Source organism: Cricetulus griseus, chromosome 2 (assembly GCF_003668045.3).
Source record: "Cricetulus griseus strain 17A/GY chromosome 2, alternate assembly CriGri-PICRH-1.0, whole genome shotgun sequence".
NCBI classification, from domain to species: domain Eukaryota; kingdom Metazoa; phylum Chordata; class Mammalia; order Rodentia; family Cricetidae; genus Cricetulus; species Cricetulus griseus.
The window spans coordinates 177,919,867-177,941,818 of NC_048595.1; the positions used below are offsets into that span (position 1 = coordinate 177,919,867).

Below are 21,952 nucleotides of genomic sequence, written 5' to 3' on the forward strand. Positions count from 1 at the left end.
TTCAGTAGAAGTGTGTGCAGGGGAAGCAACTAAGGAAAAGCCAACTCCTGTCTCATCAGTATTAAAGGTGTCATCTGGACTAAAGTCAGCAATCATGTCACTCATTAACCTTATGTATTCATTATGTCACCTGCCTTTCTGCAGAATTCTTTCAAAGCAGTTCCATGGAGATCTATAAATCTGTTCAGTCAGGTCACATTAGCTTGAAAATTGTCACAGTCAAGCATGTTGACCAAGTTCAGTGCCTTTTTCTGATTAACAGAGCCAGGGATGAGAATGTTTTTGGCACAAATTTCTTGAAACCATACTAGAGCCTAGGTGCCATTATAGAGAGCGCCCCTCATCCTTCCCCTCTAGGGTCCCACAGATACCTTTTGCACTTTCTCTGTATTTGGCGTGACCATTTGGCAGAGTAGACAGGGTGGCAGTGAGGAATACGCCTTTTGAAACTTTCATCTCCTCTAGGGAGGACACTGCTGAAGTTTCTGGTTCCCCTATTCACCATTTCTAGGGAATGAGGGCTGGGCCACAGCTAAGAGGGCTGTGTCTGTTCCTCCTTCCAGCTTGTTCTGCCACAGGTGTGGGAAAACAAGAAGATAAATTGGAGCACATAGCAGAAACCTGAGGGTTTAGGGTGTTAAAAATTCTAGTAGGAAAAAATCGATAGAAGATAGGATTCATGACACTGACTTTGTGTTGGTATTAGACTATTGGCAGACTCACAACATTTAAAACAGAAAGGATCTTGAAAAAAATCTATTTACTTACACTTTCCAAGTCTGGGAATAGTATTTTGCTTAGGCTGCTATGACAATAGATTGAAATAGGTTGCAAATAGCAACACACTATAAATTCAAGGAGCTATACACCTTGTTTTGTAGATATAGAAACAGGCTAAAGGAAGAGCCTGGTCCAGGGCAATGAAGGTTTCTTAACTCATATTACTGAGTACCTGGCATGCCATTGCCCTGTTCAAAATCTGCCAAAATGAGAACTTCAAATTCTCTCTCCATCATCTTAAAAAGATTTTTACTACAGGAAGCTGTTTTTGGCGTCACAATTCACTCAGTGAACATTTAATAAGGCAATTACAGGGTGCAGTAAGTGCTGTGAAGAAAGTAAAGATGAGTGTAGAGGAGAAAAGCAAAAGATCCATCTGACATGGGGTTGTGAGTCTTGTAATCCAGCTACAGAGGAGGTTGGGGGAGCAAAGTCAGCTGGTTGCTAGCCTCAGCAAATGAATGAGACCATCTCAAATAAACTTTCTAAAGGCTGGGGATGTAGCTCAGTGGTAGAAAATTTGCCTAGCATGCTCAAGGCCCAGGGTTCAATCCTCATTACTGCAAAGGCTTTGGGTTGAGGTGTGTGTGTGGGGGGGGAATCTGTTTATAAAGTTACAGAGAAGATGGTATGTAAGCCGAGATCTCACGAAGAGCAGCAGAGAGGAGTGGTGCAGCCAAGGATACAGCATCCGCCAAATCTCAAAAGCAGGAAAGAGTTTTAAGTGTTCTGAAGGATTTGCATGGCTCCAAGTGGAAAACCAGTGTGTTCAGATGCTGTGGTAAGCAGCAGTCACTTGACTCTGAGTGTACTGGGAAACTATTCAGGTTTTCCAGGGAGTTTGTAGAGAAAAGGTCATTCACATCCATTTTCATTCTTATTCTGTATGTCTCTGTCTCTCCTGGACCTGGAGAGCCTCTTCTCAGTCTCCCCCAGGGCTAGGATCCCAGTCATGAACCACTATTCTCTGCCTGCTTTGCATTTTTAAAAAAATCAATTTCAACGGGTGGTGGTGTCACATGTCTTTAATCCCAACACAGGAGGTAGAGGCAGGTGGATCTCTGAGTTCGAAGTCAGCCTGGTCTACAGAGGGTGTTCCAAGACAGTCAAGGCTACACAAAGAAACCCTGTCTTGAGGACCAAACAAATAAGCAAACAAAAACAAAATTAATCCTATTATTTTGTGGGAAAATAGATTGAGATATTTGGATGCTATTACTGATGGTTTGGGTAGGAGATAATGGCAAAAGAAATGGATGAGTTACAGTACAACCCCTCTCTGGACTTGTTTCCTGTTTTAAAATGAAGTTAGGCATGATAGTACACGCTTGTAATCCCAGCACTGGGGTTGCTGAGGCAGGAGGACTGTTGAAAGTTTAAGGCCAGACAAAGCTACGTTACAAAGACCATATCTCAAAACAAATAAGTAAACAAAAAGACTTGAGACTCAACAAGGGAGTGCAAATCAGATCTGATATGAAGAATATGACTCCATGGGGACATATTTAGTTTTAAAAACTCAAAGTGATTTTGATACATTGCATATTTGAAAATTGTTGAGGGATATCCACCAAAGAAGACGCTCAGACATAGAAAGTCTTTATTAGATGGTCAGCAACTACACTGGGCGTTCAGGTGAGCTTTTAAGCACAAAATTCCTATTTTTTTTTCTTTTTTTATTAAATTATTAATATTTTCACATATACTTTCCCTCTCCCTCTCCCTCCTCCACCCCCATTCCTTCTCCCCCACCTCCAACCTACCCCCCACCCCATCCACCCGCCACTCCCCAGGCAGGGTAGGGCCCCCAACCAGGGTTCCACCAAGTCCACCAAATCTTCCTGTGCTGGGCCTAGGCCCCTCCCCATGTGTTCAGAGACAGAGCGAATCCCTTCAAGTGGGATGGGCTCTCGAAGTCCCTCCCACCCACCAGGGCAAAACGCCAGTCCACCTCCCTCTGGAGTCATTCATGATTTCTAGTTTCCTTGGGGTAGAGGATTATAGGCTGGTAAACCTTTGCTCTATGTCTAAAAATCCCAGGAGTGCAGGGGCCTCCCCATTGGCATCCATGATCAGGGGGCTGGATTAGTCCTGTACTGTCCTCCCAAAGAGCATCTGGGGTCGATATGCTTTCCCTTTTTCAGGCCAACTGTTTCTGTGGGTTTCTCCAACCAGGTACAGACCCCTTCGTTCTTCATTCCTCCCTCTCTTCAACTGAGTTCCAGATTTCAGCTCAGTGTATTTCTGTGGATGTCTGTCTCTGCTCTCATCAGCCACTGGATGAGGACTCTGGTCTGCGGTGAGTCCACGGAAAGGGCCAAAATTCCTATTTTTGGTTGACATACTTCAGCTAACAATAACAGTTAGCCAGAAGTGGAACTATAGAAACCCAAAGGCAAGGTTAGTACATTTAAAGACTTTCCCAGAACTATGGAATTGGCAATGTTCATGTAATTCAACATGAGATGTAATGATAGCATGACACAAGGGACCTACACCAGGCCAAATCCACGCACACACACACACACACACACACACACACACACACACACACACACACGGTTCAGGAGATTACATGCACCTTTTCCTCATGTTGCTCTCTTCACAGGGTATCCTGGAAATCAGACAGGTGTTCCTGTAGAGATAAAAAAGGTCTCAGGCACATAAGTCATAGAATTTGGGACACCATTGGGGCAATACTGACATGTGAAACTTGTTAACAGTGCCCAAGTCCTAATGGGGACGTACCATTTTCCATTCTGACAAGCATGTATGAAAGACTTTGTATATACAACCACACTTCAAAACCAACCAACCAAATAAACAACAATAACAAAAGCAGGGCTGTGGTCATGGTGTCTCTTCACAGCTGTTCCCTCTCATATCTACAGTTAAAACCTTCATATCATGGAAGAGTCATATCAGTTTATATTCCAATGTCATGGTTTTGAAAACTACTGATACTGAGAGTAGACGTGGGAGGATGAAGAGACAAACTAGTATCTTTTGTGTTGGTCAAACTATTATGCTTGAAAAAATTTTTCTTGGGGATTGAACTCAAGGCTAAGCACATGATAGAGTAGCCGTCTATCACCGATCTACATTCCTAGGCCCAAAGACAAGACACCTAATCAGATTCAGCCATGCAAAAAGGATCAACCTGGCTGGGCCGTGTAGCGCACCCCTTTAATCCCAGCACCTGGGAGGCAGAGGCAGGTGGATCTCAGTGAGTTCGAGGTCGGCCTGGTCTACAGAGCGAGTTCCAGGACAGCCAGGTCTGTTATACAGTGAAATCTTTACCAACCCCCCCCCCCAAAAAAAAACCCAACAATCTACTGTGTTGACTGTAGAGATCAGAGTGGAGGTGGGAAGAACTGCATGAGCTCAGGCAGACGATGGTAGCTTGGGAAGGTGGTGACAGTGGTAGGTGTTAAATAGGACACTAGCACTACATTTGCAAGCAGTCTTGCAGGAACTTGTTTAAATGTGGCACAGCCTATGACGGGGAAAATCCAATGCAGCCATTCGTTCCAGAAAGTCACTATTGTTCTGCTAACCGGAGTGAGGAGGGGAGCCTGGAGCAGCATTAAGTATCAACCTCAACCTGAAGGAGCCAGAAAGTTCTGAAAGGCGAGGCCGAGCTCGGTAGAGCTCCGCCCCTGTTACCTGACTGTCCCAAATTCCTGCCCTGAGCGGGTTGGGCTCCTTGTTTCGCAACCTCAGCACTAGCTTCCGGCTCCGGGAAGTTTGGCCGGAAGCTGTCCGTCCGCTTTAGCGGATCCCCTGCCCCCATCCAGCCCCCAAGCCTCCAATCGGTTCCAACAGAGGACCGGTCGGTTGCGCTTGCGCGGGGGTCGCACGCAATCACGCGCGCCGGCCGCTTCCGGTGCGCCGCGAGGGCCGCCGGGACGGGTCTCCCTGGCGATCCGTGCTGTGCTGTCGCCGCTGCCACCAGCGCGCCGGTGCCGCGTAGACGCTCGTGTCCTTGCTGTCTTCCTCGGGCTTCCCGGGGCCCGACCCCCGGGGCCCTCGGCAGGCGTTGGCCGAGCCTGTGCGCGAACCTGCGGTACTCCACTCGCCCTTCACGACCCCGCAGCGCGACTCGGAGGAAGAGCGAGAGGAGCTTTGGCGACTCCGCGCCGTGTGTCGCCGGGCGGGGCCGCGGGGCCGGGGCTCCTCCAGCCCCCGGGATGCGTGCGCGAGCTCTCGCCTCCACTTTCTCTTTACCGCTGTCACGACCGGAGCCGCCTCTCGCCTACAGCGGGGAGCGCGAGTGCACCGACCAGCACCCTTGTCGAGTCCCGTGGCCGGGTACCCCCGGGAATGTGAGCCGCGAGGCTCACAAACTCCTCCGGGTAAGTCCCGCCCACTAGGCTCACACCGCGGAGCCGAACTGCCCAGCCACCCGAGTGCGGCTCCTGCGGCTGCAGCTTCTGTTGCCCGGTGCTGCACGGTGAACCGTCCCCTTTAGTCTGTAGCTTAGGGACAGCCTAGAGAGGGAAAGAAGGTAACCCGTGGCCGAGTCGCCAGAAGCCATCATCTGAGGTTCCATGGAAGGCTTGGTACGATAGTGAGAAAGTGTCTTCATTTTATGTGCTGCTCCTCTATTCTGCAGATAAGAAAACTAAGGCTTAGAGAGGGTCAGTAGCATGCTCAAGTCCTTAGGGATCTGTAATCACACTCGTAGCATTCAGATCCACCTCAACCCCGCCCCGCCCCCACTTGTTTTGGTGTTTGAGACAGGGTCTCATGCACCCCAGGATGGCCTGCAGCTCACTATGTAGGTGATTTTAACTTTCATCTACTTCCCTGTCCTCCTGCGTCCATCTCCTGAGTCCTAGGCCTATAGGCATTCACCACCACACCCAGCGCCCAGAGCTGTTATTTTTAACCTTCATGTTTGTCTGCATCTCTTGGTTTTGCTTCACCGAGGCTTAGGATGTGAAAACAAGCTTGGACCCAGGTGTAAGACACTGTAATCAAACAAATAGAAACCTAAGATAATCCTTTCATGCCCCAAGGTGTAATGGCTGGCCCTTAACTTGGTTGTTTCTGGCCGCTGAAACATGATGTCCCATTCTTTACAGGTGCGCTCCTGAAGTAATACTGCCTTCTTGATAAGGCTCTTAAGGGCCAGGGAGTCAATTATATATAGGGCAAAAAGTTCGATGTCTGTATGACCTTGATGTGAACTGCAGCTGCCCTGCACCAATTTCCCTTTTGCTCATAGGGCCACATTGTGGACTGTCTCATTAGATTTCACTGAGTGTTAGGAAGCATGCACCCGGCCCCCTACCCACCCACCCACCAACCACTAAGGTTTTGGGGAAGGATGGCAGAAGAGAAGTCAGTCACAACTATAAAACACCTAAGGAATATCTTCTTAACCTGTGTGTACCTTTAAGATTGGGGCTGGAGAAATGGCTCAGCAGTTAAGAGTGCTGGCTGTTCTAGAGGCCCAAGGTTCATTTCCCAGCACCCACATGGCAGCTCACCATGTAACCCTACTTCCAAGGGACCTGATGAAGTCATCTGGCCTTTGTGGGAACTGGGCACACATATAGTGCACAGACATAACATGCTGGCAAAACACCCATACACGTAATAATTTTTTAAAATAGGGGTGAAATGCTGTGTGTTTGGGTGTAGTAGAGGAGGCATTTTAGTTTTTATATCTGTCAGAAATAGTTTTTGGCTGCTAGGAAGATAGCACGTGTAAGAGTGAGAGGAACCTCACGTGTGTTGGGTGTGTATGATGGCCTATCTATAATAATAGCCTCAGGATGCTAGTCATGTTGTCCATCTCTGGTTTTGGTCGAGAGACCCTGCCTCAAAGAAAAGAAAGAGTGATCTGGTAAGATTCTGGACGTTAATCTTGGGTCTCCACATATTGCATCTTCCACCAACACATGAACATGCATGCACACAGCACACACACATCCATTAAAAATAAGAAAAAGACCAAAAAGGGGGGGGGGGCTTTTCTCAAGCTTAGCCACAGTTTATTCATCTTCATCTCTAATGAGAAATAGCTGACATTTAGGATATGGAATACACTTGCCTCTGTTCAAGTGGTAAGAATTTTGACTTGCATCCAAGTTTCTTGGATTCTCCTTTCTCTTCATTCTTCTCAGTTATCATTTGTGAGGTTTAATTTGTGTGTGGGCTTTGTGCCACACCTGTGGGTCCTTGGTGATTACGCCACAACTCCATTTCCTAATATCTGTTAAGTAGATTTTCAAGAACAACTATGTTTCCCTCTCAACTCAATAAATTCAGGTGATTCTTGGAGCTTTCTCCTAAGGATTGAGTTGGTGAAATCCAACTTAATGTTTGGCCACAAATAAATTAGCTCTTCTTGGACTGTTCATTCTGATTTTTAGGCCTGTCTTTTTCCTAGACAAAACTGATCTTCTGTTTTGTTTTTTGTTTGTTTTATTTTAGGCTAACACCAGAGAGCTTTGTTGTTTTGTCAGATTACTGTTTAGTTTTTGGCTTTGGTTTTTGAGGCAGGATCTGATGTACCATGGTCGGGTCTTGAACTCCTGATCCTGCTGTCTCGGCATGCCAAATTCTGGGATTACAAGTATCCCCTAGCACACCAGCAAGGTTACTGTTTAGATCTGTACTGTCCTACACAATAGTCATAGCTATACAGTTACAGTTCATTATGCTGAAAATTAGTCCATTTTGGGCTACTAGCCCTATTCCAAGTACCCAATAACATCTTTGACTAGTGGCTACTATATTGGGCAACATTAATAGAGAACGTTTCCATCAGAGTTTATTGACTTGTCCTCGAATAGAAAATTGCCAGTCAAGTTGGGTGGTAGCATAACATTTCGAAGAAAAGAACTGGGACTTGATTTTTTTTTTTTTTTTTTTTTTTTTTGCCAGGTGGTGGTGGCGCATGGGAGGCAGAGGCAGGTGGATCTCTGAGTTGGAGACCAGCCTGGTCTACAAGAGCTAGTTCCAGGACAGCCTCCAAAGCCACAGAGAAACCCTGTCTCGAACCCCTCCACACATACATAAGAAAAAAAAAACAAAAAACAAACCGATTTTCGATATTTGGATAGGTTGCTATCTCACATCATCTGCTATCACAGATGATAATCTTTAATGATGATAATAATGAACTCTTTCTTAAGTACAGTACTGGATGTTCTCCAGCAATTATGTGAGTTAAGTCCTTTGGGTTCTACCATGTAAATCTGTGAGAATGGGTCTAGTTGAAGAAATGTTTATTATAGGTAAGCATAGGAATCTGAGTTTAAAAAGTGACTCACTGTAATCTCAGTGCCAGGCAATCCCTGGGGTCCAGAGCTAGCCAGCCTAGACAATTTGGGGAGCTCCGCATACACACACTTGCACTTACTCCCATGCATGTCTTGCTGTCTAGTTTATGTCAGCTTGACAAAAGCTAGAGTCAGTATTTTGGGAGAGGGAACCTTAGTTGAGAAAATATCCCATCAGATCATGCTGCAAGCAAGCCTGTAGTGCATTGGTGCATTTTCTTGACTAATGATTGAGTGGAGGGCCCAGTTCATTGTGGGCAGGAAAACAGACTGTAACCAGGCAGTAGTGGCACATGCCTTTAATTCCAGCACTCGGGAGGCAGAGGCAGGTGAATCTCTGTGTTTGAGGCCAGCCTTGTCTACAGAATAAATTCCAAGACAGCCAGAGAACCCTTGTCAAACACACACACACACACACGCACACGCACACGCACACGCACAGAGACAGACAGACAGATCTACTTCAGTTCCTGCCCTGACTTCCCTTTGTGATGGACTGTGATGCAGAACTGAAAGCTAAAATAAAACTCTTTTCTCCCCAAGTTGCTTTTGGTATTGATGTTATCCTTGTTTTGTTTTGTTTTATGGTTTTTCAAGACAGGGTTTCTCTGTATAATTGGCTGTGTTCTGGCTATCCTGAAACTCACTGTGTAGACCAGGCTGGCTTCGAACTCAATGAGGTCCACCTGCCTCTGCCTCCCAAGTGCTGGGATTAAAGGCATGCACCACCACTGCCCAGCTGGTATTGATGTTTTATTACATCAATAAATTCCTTAGTAGGAACCCTCAGACATACGTGTACCCAAAGTAACAAAACCCCAACACATATACACAAGTCTGTGGGAAGGTGAGACATCTTTTAAATTTTTTTTATTAGATTTGTTTATTGTATTTATATTAGTGTTTTGCCTGCCTGTATATCTGTGCACGCCTAATGCCTGTAGTGGAGGTCAGAAGAGGACATGACATTTGGACATGAAGTTGTGGATGATTTGTGAACTACCATGTGGATGCTGGGAACCAAACAAGTGCTCTTAACCACTGAGCTATCTTTCCAGCTCCCTACCCACTTTTTTAACATACAGGAAAGACGTAACAGAATCTAAAGTAGTTAGACCTGCCTCAACTCACAAAGCTGGCAAAGTAAATCTCTTACATATAAAGTTCCTTATTACACATTTAGTTGAATCATTGAAACTGTTATTTAAGGTGATTAAACTGTAAGGGCAGGGCCAGGATTTCTAATTCTTGGCCAGGTACTTGGTACTAGGAAGGATGGATGGAGGGACGGACAGGACAGACGGACGACTGACTGACTTCTTAAGAAAGTCTCATCATATGGGACTACTGCATTCCCTGAGAAATATAAATGGAAAAGACTCACTGGAGACATTTGATTTCTTCCCGTCTAGAGATTTTCATTCAGGGCAGAAATAACTGGAGCCCTCAAATCCCTAAGAATCAAATACCACATGTACTTGTTAGGATCTTTTGAATTTGGGAAATGTCTAAATCTTAAGACCCTAACAGTTGATTGCTCGTCTTGGAGTGGAGGCTGCTGTTCCTTTCACTTTGGATATTTAGAACTGTCTGTTGACTTGCCTCTTCTCTAGCCATGGATACACCGTATGATGGTGCTGAGGTAACTGTCGTGATGGAGGAGATTGAGGAAGCTTATTACACTTCCCCTGGGCCACCTAAGAAGAAGAGAAAGTATAAACTACAAGGAGAAAAGGCCAAGAAACCCAGGTTAGCTTTAATACTTTGGTTGTGATGGTATTTATCAGCAGGTTTGCTGGAGGGCTGTGTTGAAAAAGATAAAGATTCATTTAGAGTGCAGTTGTCAGTGTCTGAGTGGGCATTGGCGCAGAGCAGGAGAGAGACTGGGGGTGTGGAGGGACAGACTTTGCTTGTTCCAGACCTTTAAAGGAAGTTGTGCCATGTAATGCTAGAATCTGTGAACTCTTGTAGATACTATTCAAGATATATTAAAGTAGATATTATCTACTTTAATTTCCCTCCTCACTTTGAAAACTGAAAATTTCTGACTGATGTAACTAGCACTGGATCCCTTTGATAATTACTTGCTTCTCTCAGTCTTGAAGAGATATTTTTGTAGTTAGATGACCAAAGGTAGAATAGAGGAGTAATGTACGTGTGCAACAAGCCTGGGTAGTCAACCTGTACTGTAACCTTGACCTGAGAGTGGACCCCTGCATTTTTGGCTACATTTGATTTTATAACTAGGGGTTTTACAGATGTTCTTTGTTTAGGGACAGTGCTTTGAATTGAGAGGTTTCGTTTTGCTTTGCTTTATCGGCTTTTGACTAACTCTCCTACCATTTCAGCAAGTGCTGGTTGAAGTAAGGGCAGTTCTTTCTTCTGCAGGTCTGCTTACCTTCTATACTACTATGACATCTACTTGAAAGTGCAGCAGGAGCTCCCCCACCTCCCACAGTCCGAAATCAATAAGAAGATTAGTGAGAGCTGGAGACTTCTCAGTGTGGCCGAGAGAAGTTACTACTTGGAGAAAGCCAAGCTAGAGAAAGAAGGTTTGGATCCTGTAAGTATTTATTTTCCTAACACACACACACACACACACACACACACACACACACACACACACACACACACACACACACACACACACACACCCGACCCCCACATTGTTTTAATGGATAAAGACCTGGGGAAACCAACCCCCATTGTTCTCATGACTTTTGAAAAGCTTTTTAAAATTACCTTTCTTGAGTCTGGTATTGTGTCTGTTTCTATGATGCTCTGCATTCTTTTTCATTGTAAAAGAACAGAGAACTGACATTTTCCAAGTTCTTTATAATAAGCCTTTGGTTCCTTTTCTGATCTTTACTATAACTGAAGCTCCTTATCCTCATAGTAATGATCTTTTTCCTTAATATAGTAGCCTTATATAGGCATTTCTTCTATCCCATGTTTTCATATTACTAATTGAATATGGTATAGTCCATCTGTTGTTTTGACTAGCATAACCATTAGCAATTAGGTTTGTATGAAAAGCAGTAAAGCTGCTTTGTGTGATACCATGTGCTTTTGAACTATACCAGAAGAAAAATACAAGTTAAAGCCAAGGTTGATGGTGGTGACTGGGGCTTTGAGCCCTTAACTAAAGAACTAGTGAGGATGACGTTAGGCTGGCTGATGTCTAAAATGGCAATAAATCTGCCATTTATTATCTCTAGTTATCTTCCAGTGACAGAGACACTTGTTTTGATGGTACTTGGTGGTAGAACCCACAGCTTCATTCATAGTAGACAAGCTCCCTGCCATTGAGCTGTATGCCTCCCCAGCTGGGTTTTTTAAAATTGAAATTCCCATGGGAACTCTATAGTGATTGCAGGCCAAAACCTTTTAACCCAAACTTTTTTTTTTTTTTTTTTTTGGAAATGTAAAGAGCAAAGATTCCAACAGCCGTTCACCACTGCCAGTCAGATTATTTTGTCCTTGCTGTCTATATATTCCTCTTCTGCAGTAGCTTTGTGTTACCTACTATCTAGAAGATGCTAGTGTATATTTCTATGGCTAGCTGACTTGTTTATAACAAGCCTGGGACATAACCCCAACACAGGTGAGGCTGAGGAGGGAAAATATAAGAAAATATAAGAAAGCCTATTTCATATGGCTCCCATATTCTAAAATATGCAATCTTGAGAGTTGGGGATTTAACTCAGTTTCGGTGCATATACTTAGCATGATTACCATGGGTTTCATCCTTATAGCCAGTCTCTCAAAACAGCAAATAAAGGCAGCAACCTTTTTGTCTGATAACCAAATCATTCCATGATTGAGATTTTTATCAAGACTAAATTTTTTATGTTATCTGCAGTGGTTTTCTTTCCTTATTAATGAGCTTGTTTTCACTCATTTCCACCACTACCATCAAGATTTTGGAAGAATCATTTAAATTTTTGAATTTACATGTTTTCTCATCTGCAAAATGGATCTTGTGGGCAATCATCATATTTAAAATATATAATGTAGGGCTGGAATGATGATGACTCAGTGGTTAAGTACACCTGGCTGTTCCTGCAGAGGATCCAGGTTTGGTTCCCAGCACCCAAATGGTAACTTGCAACCACATTTCCAGGGAATCTGATGCCCTTTTCTGACCTTCTTGGACACCAGGCATACATACGGTGTATATACATACATACCTATAAAGCACTCATACACACAAAATAATTAAACCTAAAAAAATTTTAAAGATCCATTGAGGCTGTGGTGGCACACACCTTTAATCCCAGCAGTCAGGAGGTAAAGTCAGGCAGATCTCTGAGTTTAGGGCCAACCTGTTCTACAGAGCAAGTTCCAGGACAGCCAGGGCTACACAGAGAAACCTTGACTCAAAAAACAAAACAAAGAAACAAACAGAAAAAATCCAGTACCGTGTAAAAAGAAAAAAATGCCGGTTAATGGGCATCTGGAAGGCACTAAAACTTGGCAAAGCTTCTATGATGAGTTGTCTCTAGATCGCCTGGTGTTTGGATGAGACTACATCTTGAGACTGTTAGGAGTCCTGCAGACTGTCTCTTTTTGATGGCCCTTCCTGTTCATTGTGGTTCCTGTGCTATTCCTTCAAGTCTGTAGTTTGCCACCTAGTCCTGTTCTCTTTGTTCTAGTCCAGACAGTTCTATTTACTTAACCACCATTTAATCTCGTTGCCTAATGTATCATCTTCTGAGGGCATTTTGAAAATGCCATTTCCCTTTACCTCTGCAGTTCATAAAGGACTCAGCTCTGTCTACCTTCACATTTCATCTCTGTGTCTTTTAACTCTTATCTTTGAGTGTTGCCTTTGAGCCTTAAGTAGTCCCATGGACTCTCCCTTTTGAGTTCTCTAAAGATGCTCTTGTAATTGATTTCAGTGTGCCTTTAAAAGGTGCTTTGAAATTCTTTTTTCCACTAAACTGGGGTTTTTATTTAACCATCCACTTTGTTCTATTTCTCCTATTGGATGACTTTTACTTTTAAGTTAAAAAAAAAACAAGTACAAATTCCTCTTTTGGATACTGATTTGCTATGCAGGGTTGTTTGTAGTACCTGGCCTTGATCTTTAAAAAGAACTGGAGTTCACATTGTTTATGTTTTACTAATTTTATGTCTTGGACTTTACTAGCCTCATGAATTTTGCCTTTGATTAAATTAAATCACAAGTTTCAACAAATTTCTGACTTTTAAGATGTTAGGTCTTGGGGCTGGTGAGATGGTTAAGAGCACTGGCTGCTCTTCCAGAGGTCCTGAGTTCAATTCCCAGCAACCACATGGTGGCTCACAACCATCCGGAATGAGATCTGGTGCCCTTTTCTGATGTGCAGGCTTATGTGGAGGCAAAATAATAAATACAATCTTTTAAAAAAAAAAAAAGATCTTAGGTCTCCTCCCTGCACCCCCTTAACAGATTCAGGGCCTTACCAGATAGTCCTTGCCATACATAATTCCTCTCACAAAGCTTTCTTAGCTTGGTAACCTGTTCATCTGTGTAAGTCTGGAAAAATTACTGAGGTCAAAATCCTGATGTATCATCTTTAGTTCCATCTTAATCTTCTGTATAATTGTATTTTGCTTTTTTGAGTTTTTATTTAAACTGTTTGATAATCTAGTAGTACTTGTTTTGGTATTTAAATTGTTACTCTATAACTTAAGAGTATCAAATCTTAAAAGGATCTTGCATATTGCCAGATTCCATAAAAACAAAACAAAAAGAAAACAGGAAAAACCAACAAGTGGTTGCTGAGGTTTCAAGAGGGGAAAAAATTTGCTCAAGACTATGCAGACCCAGTGTTCAAGCTCCCTGTTTTGGAAGCCGGGATCTGTGTTGTACCCAAATTTCAGTGCCACAGATGTAGAACATTTTTCCAGGATGCTCAAATCCCCCAGTTCAATCCCAACTGTGGAAAGACCTAACAGCAGAGTCTAATCCATCCTACAGTTTCTTGAGCCAAGTAAAGTACATTGATTCTAATGAAGATGACATTGCTGTTGACAGGTGCTGATCTTTTCTGAATTAGGTCAGGCAGTAGAGCCTGCTTCCTTTTGCAGAAAAAATAAAGAGAGCTAATATGAATGACTTCCTGAGCTCTTCATCCATTCATCTCTGCTTATTTCCCTCTTGGCTTCCTCATTCTCAGAACTCTAAGCTCTCTGCACTGACTGCTGTGGTTCCAGACATCCCAGGTTTCCGCAAAATCCTTCCCCGATCGGATTACATCATCATTCCCAAGAGCACCCTGCAGGAAGATAGGAGCTGCCCTCAGCTAGAGCTGTGTGTGGCTCAGAACCAGATGTCTCCTAAAGGATCTACTCTCGTGTCTCATGCTTCCCCGGATGTAGTACCCAGCCATGCAGGCATGGCAGAGCAGTGCCTCGCTGTGGAGGCCCTGGCTGAGGAGGTGGGAGCCCTTTCCCAGCCAGGTGCTGTGCAGGAGATTGCCACCTCAGAGATCCTCAGCCAAGATATGCTCCTGGAGGAGGCATCCTTGGAGGTAGGAGAGAGCCACCATCCTTACCAGACAAGCCTGGTAATTGAAGAGACCTTAGTAAATGGCTCACCAGATGTCCCCACTGGCAGCCTGGCTGTGCCACACTCTCAGGTTGGAGAAAGCTTGTCAGTGTTAACAGTCATGAGGGTAAGTGGCTTTACACCAATGTCTTTTGCTTTGTCTGGTATTCTTACAATGGCGGGAATAGGTGTGGTACTTCCAGGCCTTAGACTTGCTCCAGAGTTCTCAGTTTCTCAGGCATCTTACCTAACCTCTCAGCCTAGCTCAGTGAGAGTTTTCCTCACGTAAGATACTATGTGAGGTGCATGAGCAAGAGGGCTGGAAATGGTTTTAAAGCTATCTGTGAGTTAAAGCCAAGAGCTTCATGCTATTAGTGCCAATCAGGATTTTGTGTCCTGAAGTCGCTTTCAAAAAACACAATGGCATCTTGAACTATACATGGGAATTCCTGAAAAACTCGTGGATATTCGTGCGAATAGGAAGAAAAGTTCTCTCCAAGGACAAGGTTATGGAACTAAGTCCTGAGAAAGACAGACAAATCTGGGGTCAGTGAGATGGCTCAGTGGGTAAAGGTGCTTGTTGCCAAAAACCTTAATTAAAAAGAAAAAACAACAACAAATCATTCTCTACTGTACCAAGGGATTCTTGGTTGAAAGCAAAAGTCTCATTGATTTTCGGGGAGCTGCCCCAATGCCCTGAGTATAGTGTTCCTCTTTCTCCCTGAATAGGATAGCATCCTAGAGGAATAGGAGTCCTCTTCAGGATAAGTGTGTTATAGTATACCTGATGACCTGGGTAAAAGAGAACAGGTAGCCCAAAGAACTCTATCTGTATATCTGTTTTATTATTTGTTGCGATAGTAAATCATTGCCCCTGATCTGGTGGGGGCAGTTAAGAACAATTTTGAGCTGCTGTGTGGTGCTGGGAACAAATCCAGGTCCTCTGGAAGAGCAACTGGTTCTCTTTATCACTGAGCCATCTCTCCAGTACCACTTAATAGGATCAGATGCACTTAGTGAGTGCTTAGGAGATCTTAGGAGATCTCAGTCATTACAGCTCTAGTTTTCTCACCTGTGAAGTGATCATAGCACATCTTCTGTTGGTAGTGACTTTCTCTGTTTCTAAGTTATCTCCTTATTTTGAGATAACTATTCTTTTGTTGAGCATACTGGATGAGCACATTGTCTGAGTTTTGTGCTTGATGCAGTCTTCCAGTGTTGTGGGTGACCTTGGGTGTTCTTCTGCCCACTGTTTAACTATCCTCTCCATTGTGCACAGGATTCCAGTGAGAATGGCTCCTCTGCTTCAACCCCTCAGTTCATCATGCTGCCTCTGCCTGCTTACTCAGTTGTGGAGAACCCCTCCTCCATCAAACTGGTCAGTAGTGGGGAATTAGCGCTCCATGGACATTTTCTTCTATTAAAAGTAGTTTTCCAGGGTCTTACAGCCTTATGACATGGGAACCAGCAGTGGGCTTTGGGATTCCCTGGGCCACATGTTGATGGTCGGGAACCCTGAAGGTACCTATGAACTCCCCCAAGTATATAGACTTCTTAAAACACCCGGAGGTAGGTTTCAGAGCACTGTGGAGCCACTGATCTAGTTAAATGTTATCACTGCACAGATGAGAAAACAGCCTAGAGAAGGAGAAGTTGAAATCCTCCAGGATGTAAACAAGTCAGAATTCAGCCCATCAAATGCTGCAACTTCTGGACTGAGATGTATTCCTAAATACTTCATGTTTTTTGGTGCTGTGTCCCTGGTAGTATTTAGTAAAGGGGGGGCTTTTTAGAAATTAATTTTGTTTCATTTTGAGACAAGGTCTCACTGTAACCCTAATTGTTCTGGAACTCACTTTGTAGACCAGGATGGCCTGAACTCACAGAGACCCACCTGTCTCTATCTCCCAAGTGCTGGGATTAAAGGCATGTGCCACACCTGGCTGAAGTGGTAGATTTCATTGTTTATTAGATGTTGATGCTAACTTGGCATTTCTGGGGTAAACTCACTTGTAGTGATCTGTCTTCCCTCTTATATATTTGTTTTGGATGTGTGTTAAAACTTTGTGTCTTAACTTCATCGGGGTATGGATCTCTAATTTTCTTGTCTGGTTTGTCTTGTGTTCTTATTAAGGTGATACTTGCCTCATGGACTGGGAAGTATAATATTTCCTAGAAAAGTTGGTGTTAGAGCCACATCTTTTCTTCCAAATTTGTTTAATAGAATAGTCAAGTCAGGCAGGAACTTTGTATGTTGACTGAAATTATGTCTTAATTTTAAAACATACAAAGAAGTAGGTTACTTATTTGCTTGTTTGGGGGTATTTTGAGACAGGGTCTTATTTGTGGCTCAGGCTGTCCTGGAATTACCAGCAATTCTGCCTAAGCCTTGAGAGTGCTAAGATTATAGTTATGGGTCACTTGTGTCCCACCATTGTATTACTTTTTTTGTTGTTTTTTTCATGACTTTTTGGTATTTTGTCTTTCTGAAAAATTCTGATTATTTAGGTTAATTGTATTTAATCATTCATTCATATAAGATTTCTCTCTATAACCTAGACTATTCTAGAATTTGCCAAGAATCCTGGGATTGCCAAGAATCCCAGGTTGGCTTTGAACACTATCCTACCTCAGTCTCCCAGTGCTGGATTTGGAGATATTTATAAAATGCCCTTATTACCTTCTTTTTAAAAATGATAGTAAAAGCCAGGTTGTGCTGGCATACACCTTTAATCCCAGCACAGTGGAGTCAGAAGCAGGTAGATCTTTATGAGTTCGAGGCCAGCCTGGTCTACAAAGGGTGTTTCAGGACAGCCAGGGCTGTTAACACAGAGAAATCCTGTCTCAAACGACCACAAAAGAAAAAGTAAAGTATACAAGGTAACAAGGCACTGGAGAGATGGCTCAGTGGTTAAGAGTGCTTGATGTTCTTGCAGAGGACCTGAGTGCCATTCCCAACCCTCATGCTGGATGTAGGACCCCAACTCCAGGGGGATCCTGAATCCTACAGTGAAATGGTTTACTGCCCAAAATATAGTCTGTCTTGATAAGTGTGTATTCTGCTATTTAATAGAATGTTGCATTCATATCAGATTAGGTCAGGGTGATTGATAATATTGTTCAGCTCTTTTGTATCCATGCTGCTCTTTGATTTGTCTGTTCTGTCAGCATTGGGAAAGACATCGTATTGTCACTGTGAATGTTTCTATTTCTTCTTACAGCCTGTTAGTTTTTATTCTGTACATTTGGACTCTTGGTTATATAAATATTAAGACTGTTATGTCATCTGCATAAATTGGACCCCTTGTTATTATGAAATGACCTTTAATAATGTTCTTTGCTCTGAAGTCTACTCTGTTCTTTAGATTTGGTTTTATTAGTTACTGTTAGCAACTAGTTAGTTTCCATGCTTTTTCCATCACACAGGAGTTTCTGGTCTTTGAAGGGACTCTGATCTTGCTACATATTACCTGGCCTCAGAGGTGTTCTGGAACCTTGGTGCAGACCTCTATGACCCCATAACTCATTTTGCATATCTACAAAACCATGTAGAAAGTGCTGCTACATTCTCTTGCTCACTCAAGATGTGGTCCTGCCTACATAGGTCAAAGCTTTAGTGGCCTCTGCGTGCCTTGGCAGCTGCAACAGGAAAAACTTCTCCAGGTGATTGTTTTTAAGTAGAGAACTTTCAACCTCTCTTCCAGTCCAGACTATCTCCTGAATTTGCATTTTCAAGAGTTGGAGCCTTTGAGGTGGGGTCTTGCTTTCAGACCATCTTGTCTGTGTCCCAGTTAGAGCTAAAGGTTTCTCTGTAACAGTTACAGCTACTTTCTCTACTCCTGCCTTGCTCATTTCCTCTATTTGTATATTCAGATCTGAGTAAGAGCCATGGGCAGTAGCTATGCCTCAGTCTGAATACTATGGTCTCTTGAGATTTCCTCTGCTAAAGAAATGGCTTGTTACGTTTGATCCAGCCTTACTCAAGTTACCAGGACACAGGCAGACTGCAGATGTATTTTCTGAATATAATATAGTGGGACTCTAGCCCAGTTCTCAATAGTCCTTGGTCTTGTCTGAAGCCTGATAAGCCAGGCCATCACTCCTGCATTTCTGTTGGTGTACTGTTCTTCTGAACTTCATCCAGAATTGTGCAGTGAGCTCTGCTTACAAGATTCTAGGGCTTTTTTGCCCATAGGTCCAAATTTCTTGATTTCTTGTGTGAACCAGGCCTAAAGGCCCACATGGTCATGTAGAGAAGTTAGGGATTAACCTAACAGTTTAATAAACATTTCACCATGTAGAACAGGCTGGCCTTAAACTCAGTCTGCCTCCTCTATCTTCCATGTGCTAGGATTAAAGGTTTAAAGATACGTGCCACTACACCCAACTAAGTGTGTGTGTGTGTGTGTGTGTGTGTGTGTGTGTGTGTGTGTGTGTGTGTGCGCGTGTGCGCGCGCGCGCATGCGTGTCTTGTGTACCACATCTGTACCTAGTGCCCAAGGAATCCAGAAGAGGGTCTCAGATCCTTTGGAATTGGAGTTACAGACCGTTGTAATCCACCATGTGGGTGCTGGAAATCAAATCTGGGTCCATGGTGGACCAGCTAGTGCTCTTAATCACCACGCCGTCACTCCAAACCCACATATGATTTGAGGCAAAACATTTCAACAGTATTAGCCACAGTAGCAAGCATCACTGAGAGGATTAAATGAGATTCTGATAGTGTTGAGCACTGTGTGCTACCACATTCAGTAACAGCCATCACTGCTGGTACCTGTGTAGCCCTGGTGAGTTTGTACCAAAGGATCATTCTAACTGATCTTCTGTGGTGTTGTGGTGCTTAAGCTGTTGTCCTCTGGATGTTGTGGCTATAATAGTCAGCAAAATCTTGGGCTGGATTCTTGGTCTTATTCTTGTTTGTTTGCTTGCCTGCTTGCTTTATAGACCACTACATATACCCGCCGAGGCCATGGGACATGCACGAGCCCGGGTTGTTCCTTTACCTATGTCACCAGGCACAAGCCACCTAAGTGCCCAACTTGTGGTAACTTCCTAGGAGGGAAGTGGATACCAAAGGTAAGGTCTATTCGGTATTTTTGTTTGTTTTTAAGTTAGTGTTTTTAACTTTTGTTTGTTTTTGTTTGGCTTGTTTTAATCTTTTTAAAGTGTATGTGATGTTCGTGTGTGTGTGTGTGTGTGTGTGTGTGTGTGTGTGTGTGTGTGTGTGTTTAAAGCACATTTATTTATCTTATGTCTAAATGTGTGGGCCTCTGCCACTCACTGTACACACATGGAGGTAAGAAGACAACTTCTGGAAGTTGGTTCTCTGCTTTCACCATGTATATCCAGTGGATCAAATTCATCAAACTTGGTGACAAGTAGCTTTCTAAGCAATCTTCTTGGTCCATCATTAAGTATTCCTAAAACAATAGTCAGGCAGTGGTGATGCATGCCTTTAATTCCAGCACTCGGGAGGCAGAGGCAGGCGGATCTCCTTGAGTTCAAGGCCAGCCTGGTCTACAAAAGCTACACAGAGAAACCCTGTCTCAAACAAACAAAACAAAAAAACCCAAGTAATCTTTAGCTAGATATAGTAGTGCACACCTGTAATCCTAGCACTAGGGAGACAGGCAGGATTGGAAGTTTAAAACCACTTTGGGCTACATAGTGAGTTCAGGGCTGCCTGAACTACATAATTGCTACAATCTTTTTCCACAAGAGACTACAATGTGGTAATTTATTCACTTCCAATTAATGTTGAATTTTAATATTTTATACTAGCTGCATAGTTCTGTCTGATGGTCGCTGTATCTTTTCATTCTTTAGCTCAAGATATTTTGGGGGGTTCTCTGTGTAGTTCTGGCTGTCCTGGAACTCACTCTGTAGACCAGTCTGGCCTTGAACTCACAGAGCTTTGTCTGCTTCTGTCTCCCTGAGTCCTGGGTTAAAGGCATGAACCACCACTGTCCAGCTCAAGATCATTTTTTAATAGCTGCTATATTTCTTTTTTATGTGTGTGGGTGTTTTGTCTGCATGTATGTCTGTGCAGCATGTGCATTCAGTGCCTGCAGACTCCAGAAGGCATCAAATCTCCCTGAGTTAACAGTTGTGAGCCATGCACTTGCTGGGAATTGAATCAGGATCCTTTGGAAGAGCAACCAGTGCTCTTAACCCCTGAGCCATCTCTCCAGCCCCAATAGCTGCTATTGAAAATGAAAGTCCTTAACCTGATGTTCAAAGTTCATTCTGGTTGTGTGCACTCTCCCTCCCGCTCTCCCTTTCTTCTTTTTCTTCTTGTTCTTCTTCTTTTTTTTTTTTCCTTTTTCATTTTTTAAGACAGACTCTAATGTATCTCAGGTTGGCCTCAAACTGGTGAACTTCTAAACTTTCTACTTCTGCCTCAAGTGCTGAGATTACAGCTGTTCACCGTCATTCTCAGTGTGTATGGTGCTGGGGCTCACATCCAGGGCCTTGCATATGCCAGATAGGCACTCTGACAACTGATTATAGCCTCAGCACTTACTCACTAGTCCACATTTCCTGTAGTCAAATCCAGACATTCTGACTTTAGAGTGTCCACCCTTCCCCACCATCCATTCTTCTTCCTGTCTGTTTGTCTCTATAGCCAAACCCCATTGGGTTTTGTATATTTTAAATGAATGCAAAATGATGAGTGATTGCTCATTGTAAATGTGAGTCTCTCATGAAGCACCCTGATGTCCGGAGGGAAGAACAAATGACTGTCTCTGTAGGTGCTTAACACATTTATTTAATAGTTATCACCATTTAAAAGAAAGAAAAAAAAAAAAGGGCCGGGTGCTGGTGGCGCACCGACTTTAATCCCAATACTAAGAGGCAGAGGCAGGCGAATCTCTGTGAGTTCAAGAGCTAGTTTCAGGACAGCCTCCAAAGCCACTTGAAAAACCAAAAAAAAAAAAAAAAAGAAAGAAAGAAAGAAAGGAAAAAAAATTATTTTTATCTGTATGAGTGTTTTGCCTGTATGAATGTATGTACACTACATGTATGCAGTGTGGAAAGAGGCCAGAAGAGGGAACTGGAGTTTACAGACAATTGTGAGCCATCACTGGGTGCTAGGAATCAAACCCTCTTCCTCTGGAACAGCAGCCAGTGCCTTAACTGCTGAGCCATCTCTCTAGCCCTCTTTTATTATCTTTAAATTATGTGTATGTGTTTGTGTGTGAGTTTGTGCCCTTAGAGGTCATAACAGGGTGTTTGATCACCTGCAGTTGGACTTCCAGGCAAGTGCATGGTAAATGAGCATCATACTGTGGGTTGACTTACCATTCAGTCAACACTGATTGAATAAAACATGTATTTACCC

The 21,952-nt window shown here is 43.4% G+C and overlaps 2 protein-coding genes across 3 annotated transcripts in view; one reads left to right on the forward strand and one right to left on the reverse strand.

The window, feature by feature from the left end:
- Positions 1–2,970: 2,970 nt before the first annotated feature.
- On the reverse strand, positions 2,971–5,678 carry LOC113834342. Its single transcript, XM_035438723.1, has 5 exons — positions 5,646–5,678; positions 5,124–5,270; positions 4,338–5,035; positions 3,362–3,415; positions 2,971–3,159 (listed from the first exon to the last, which is right to left on the reverse strand). Exons 1-3 carry the CDS (start codon positions 5,676–5,678, stop codon positions 4,367–4,369), a joined length of 849 nt encoding a protein of 282 aa, XP_035294614.1. The 3' UTR covers positions 2,971–3,159; positions 3,362–3,415; positions 4,338–4,366.
- The window catches only part of Hmgxb3 (HMG-box containing 3), a 45,213-nt gene continuing 27,921 nt past the window's right edge, over positions 4,661–21,952 (forward strand). The window contains exons 1-6 of one of the 2 annotated variants that reach the window (XM_027402799.2): positions 4,661–5,135; positions 9,689–9,824; positions 10,464–10,638; positions 14,240–14,737; positions 15,890–15,988; positions 19,555–19,686. In XM_027402799.2, coding sequence (XP_027258600.1) covers positions 9,691–9,824; positions 10,464–10,638; positions 14,240–14,737; positions 15,890–15,988; positions 19,555–19,686 — 1,038 coding nt within the window. In that variant the 5' untranslated portion in view covers positions 4,661–5,135; positions 9,689–9,690. The remainder of the gene's footprint in view (positions 5,136–9,688; positions 9,825–10,463; positions 10,639–14,239; positions 14,738–15,889; positions 15,989–19,554; positions 19,687–21,952) is intronic. The other variant, XM_027402800.2, reaches the window with a different exon arrangement.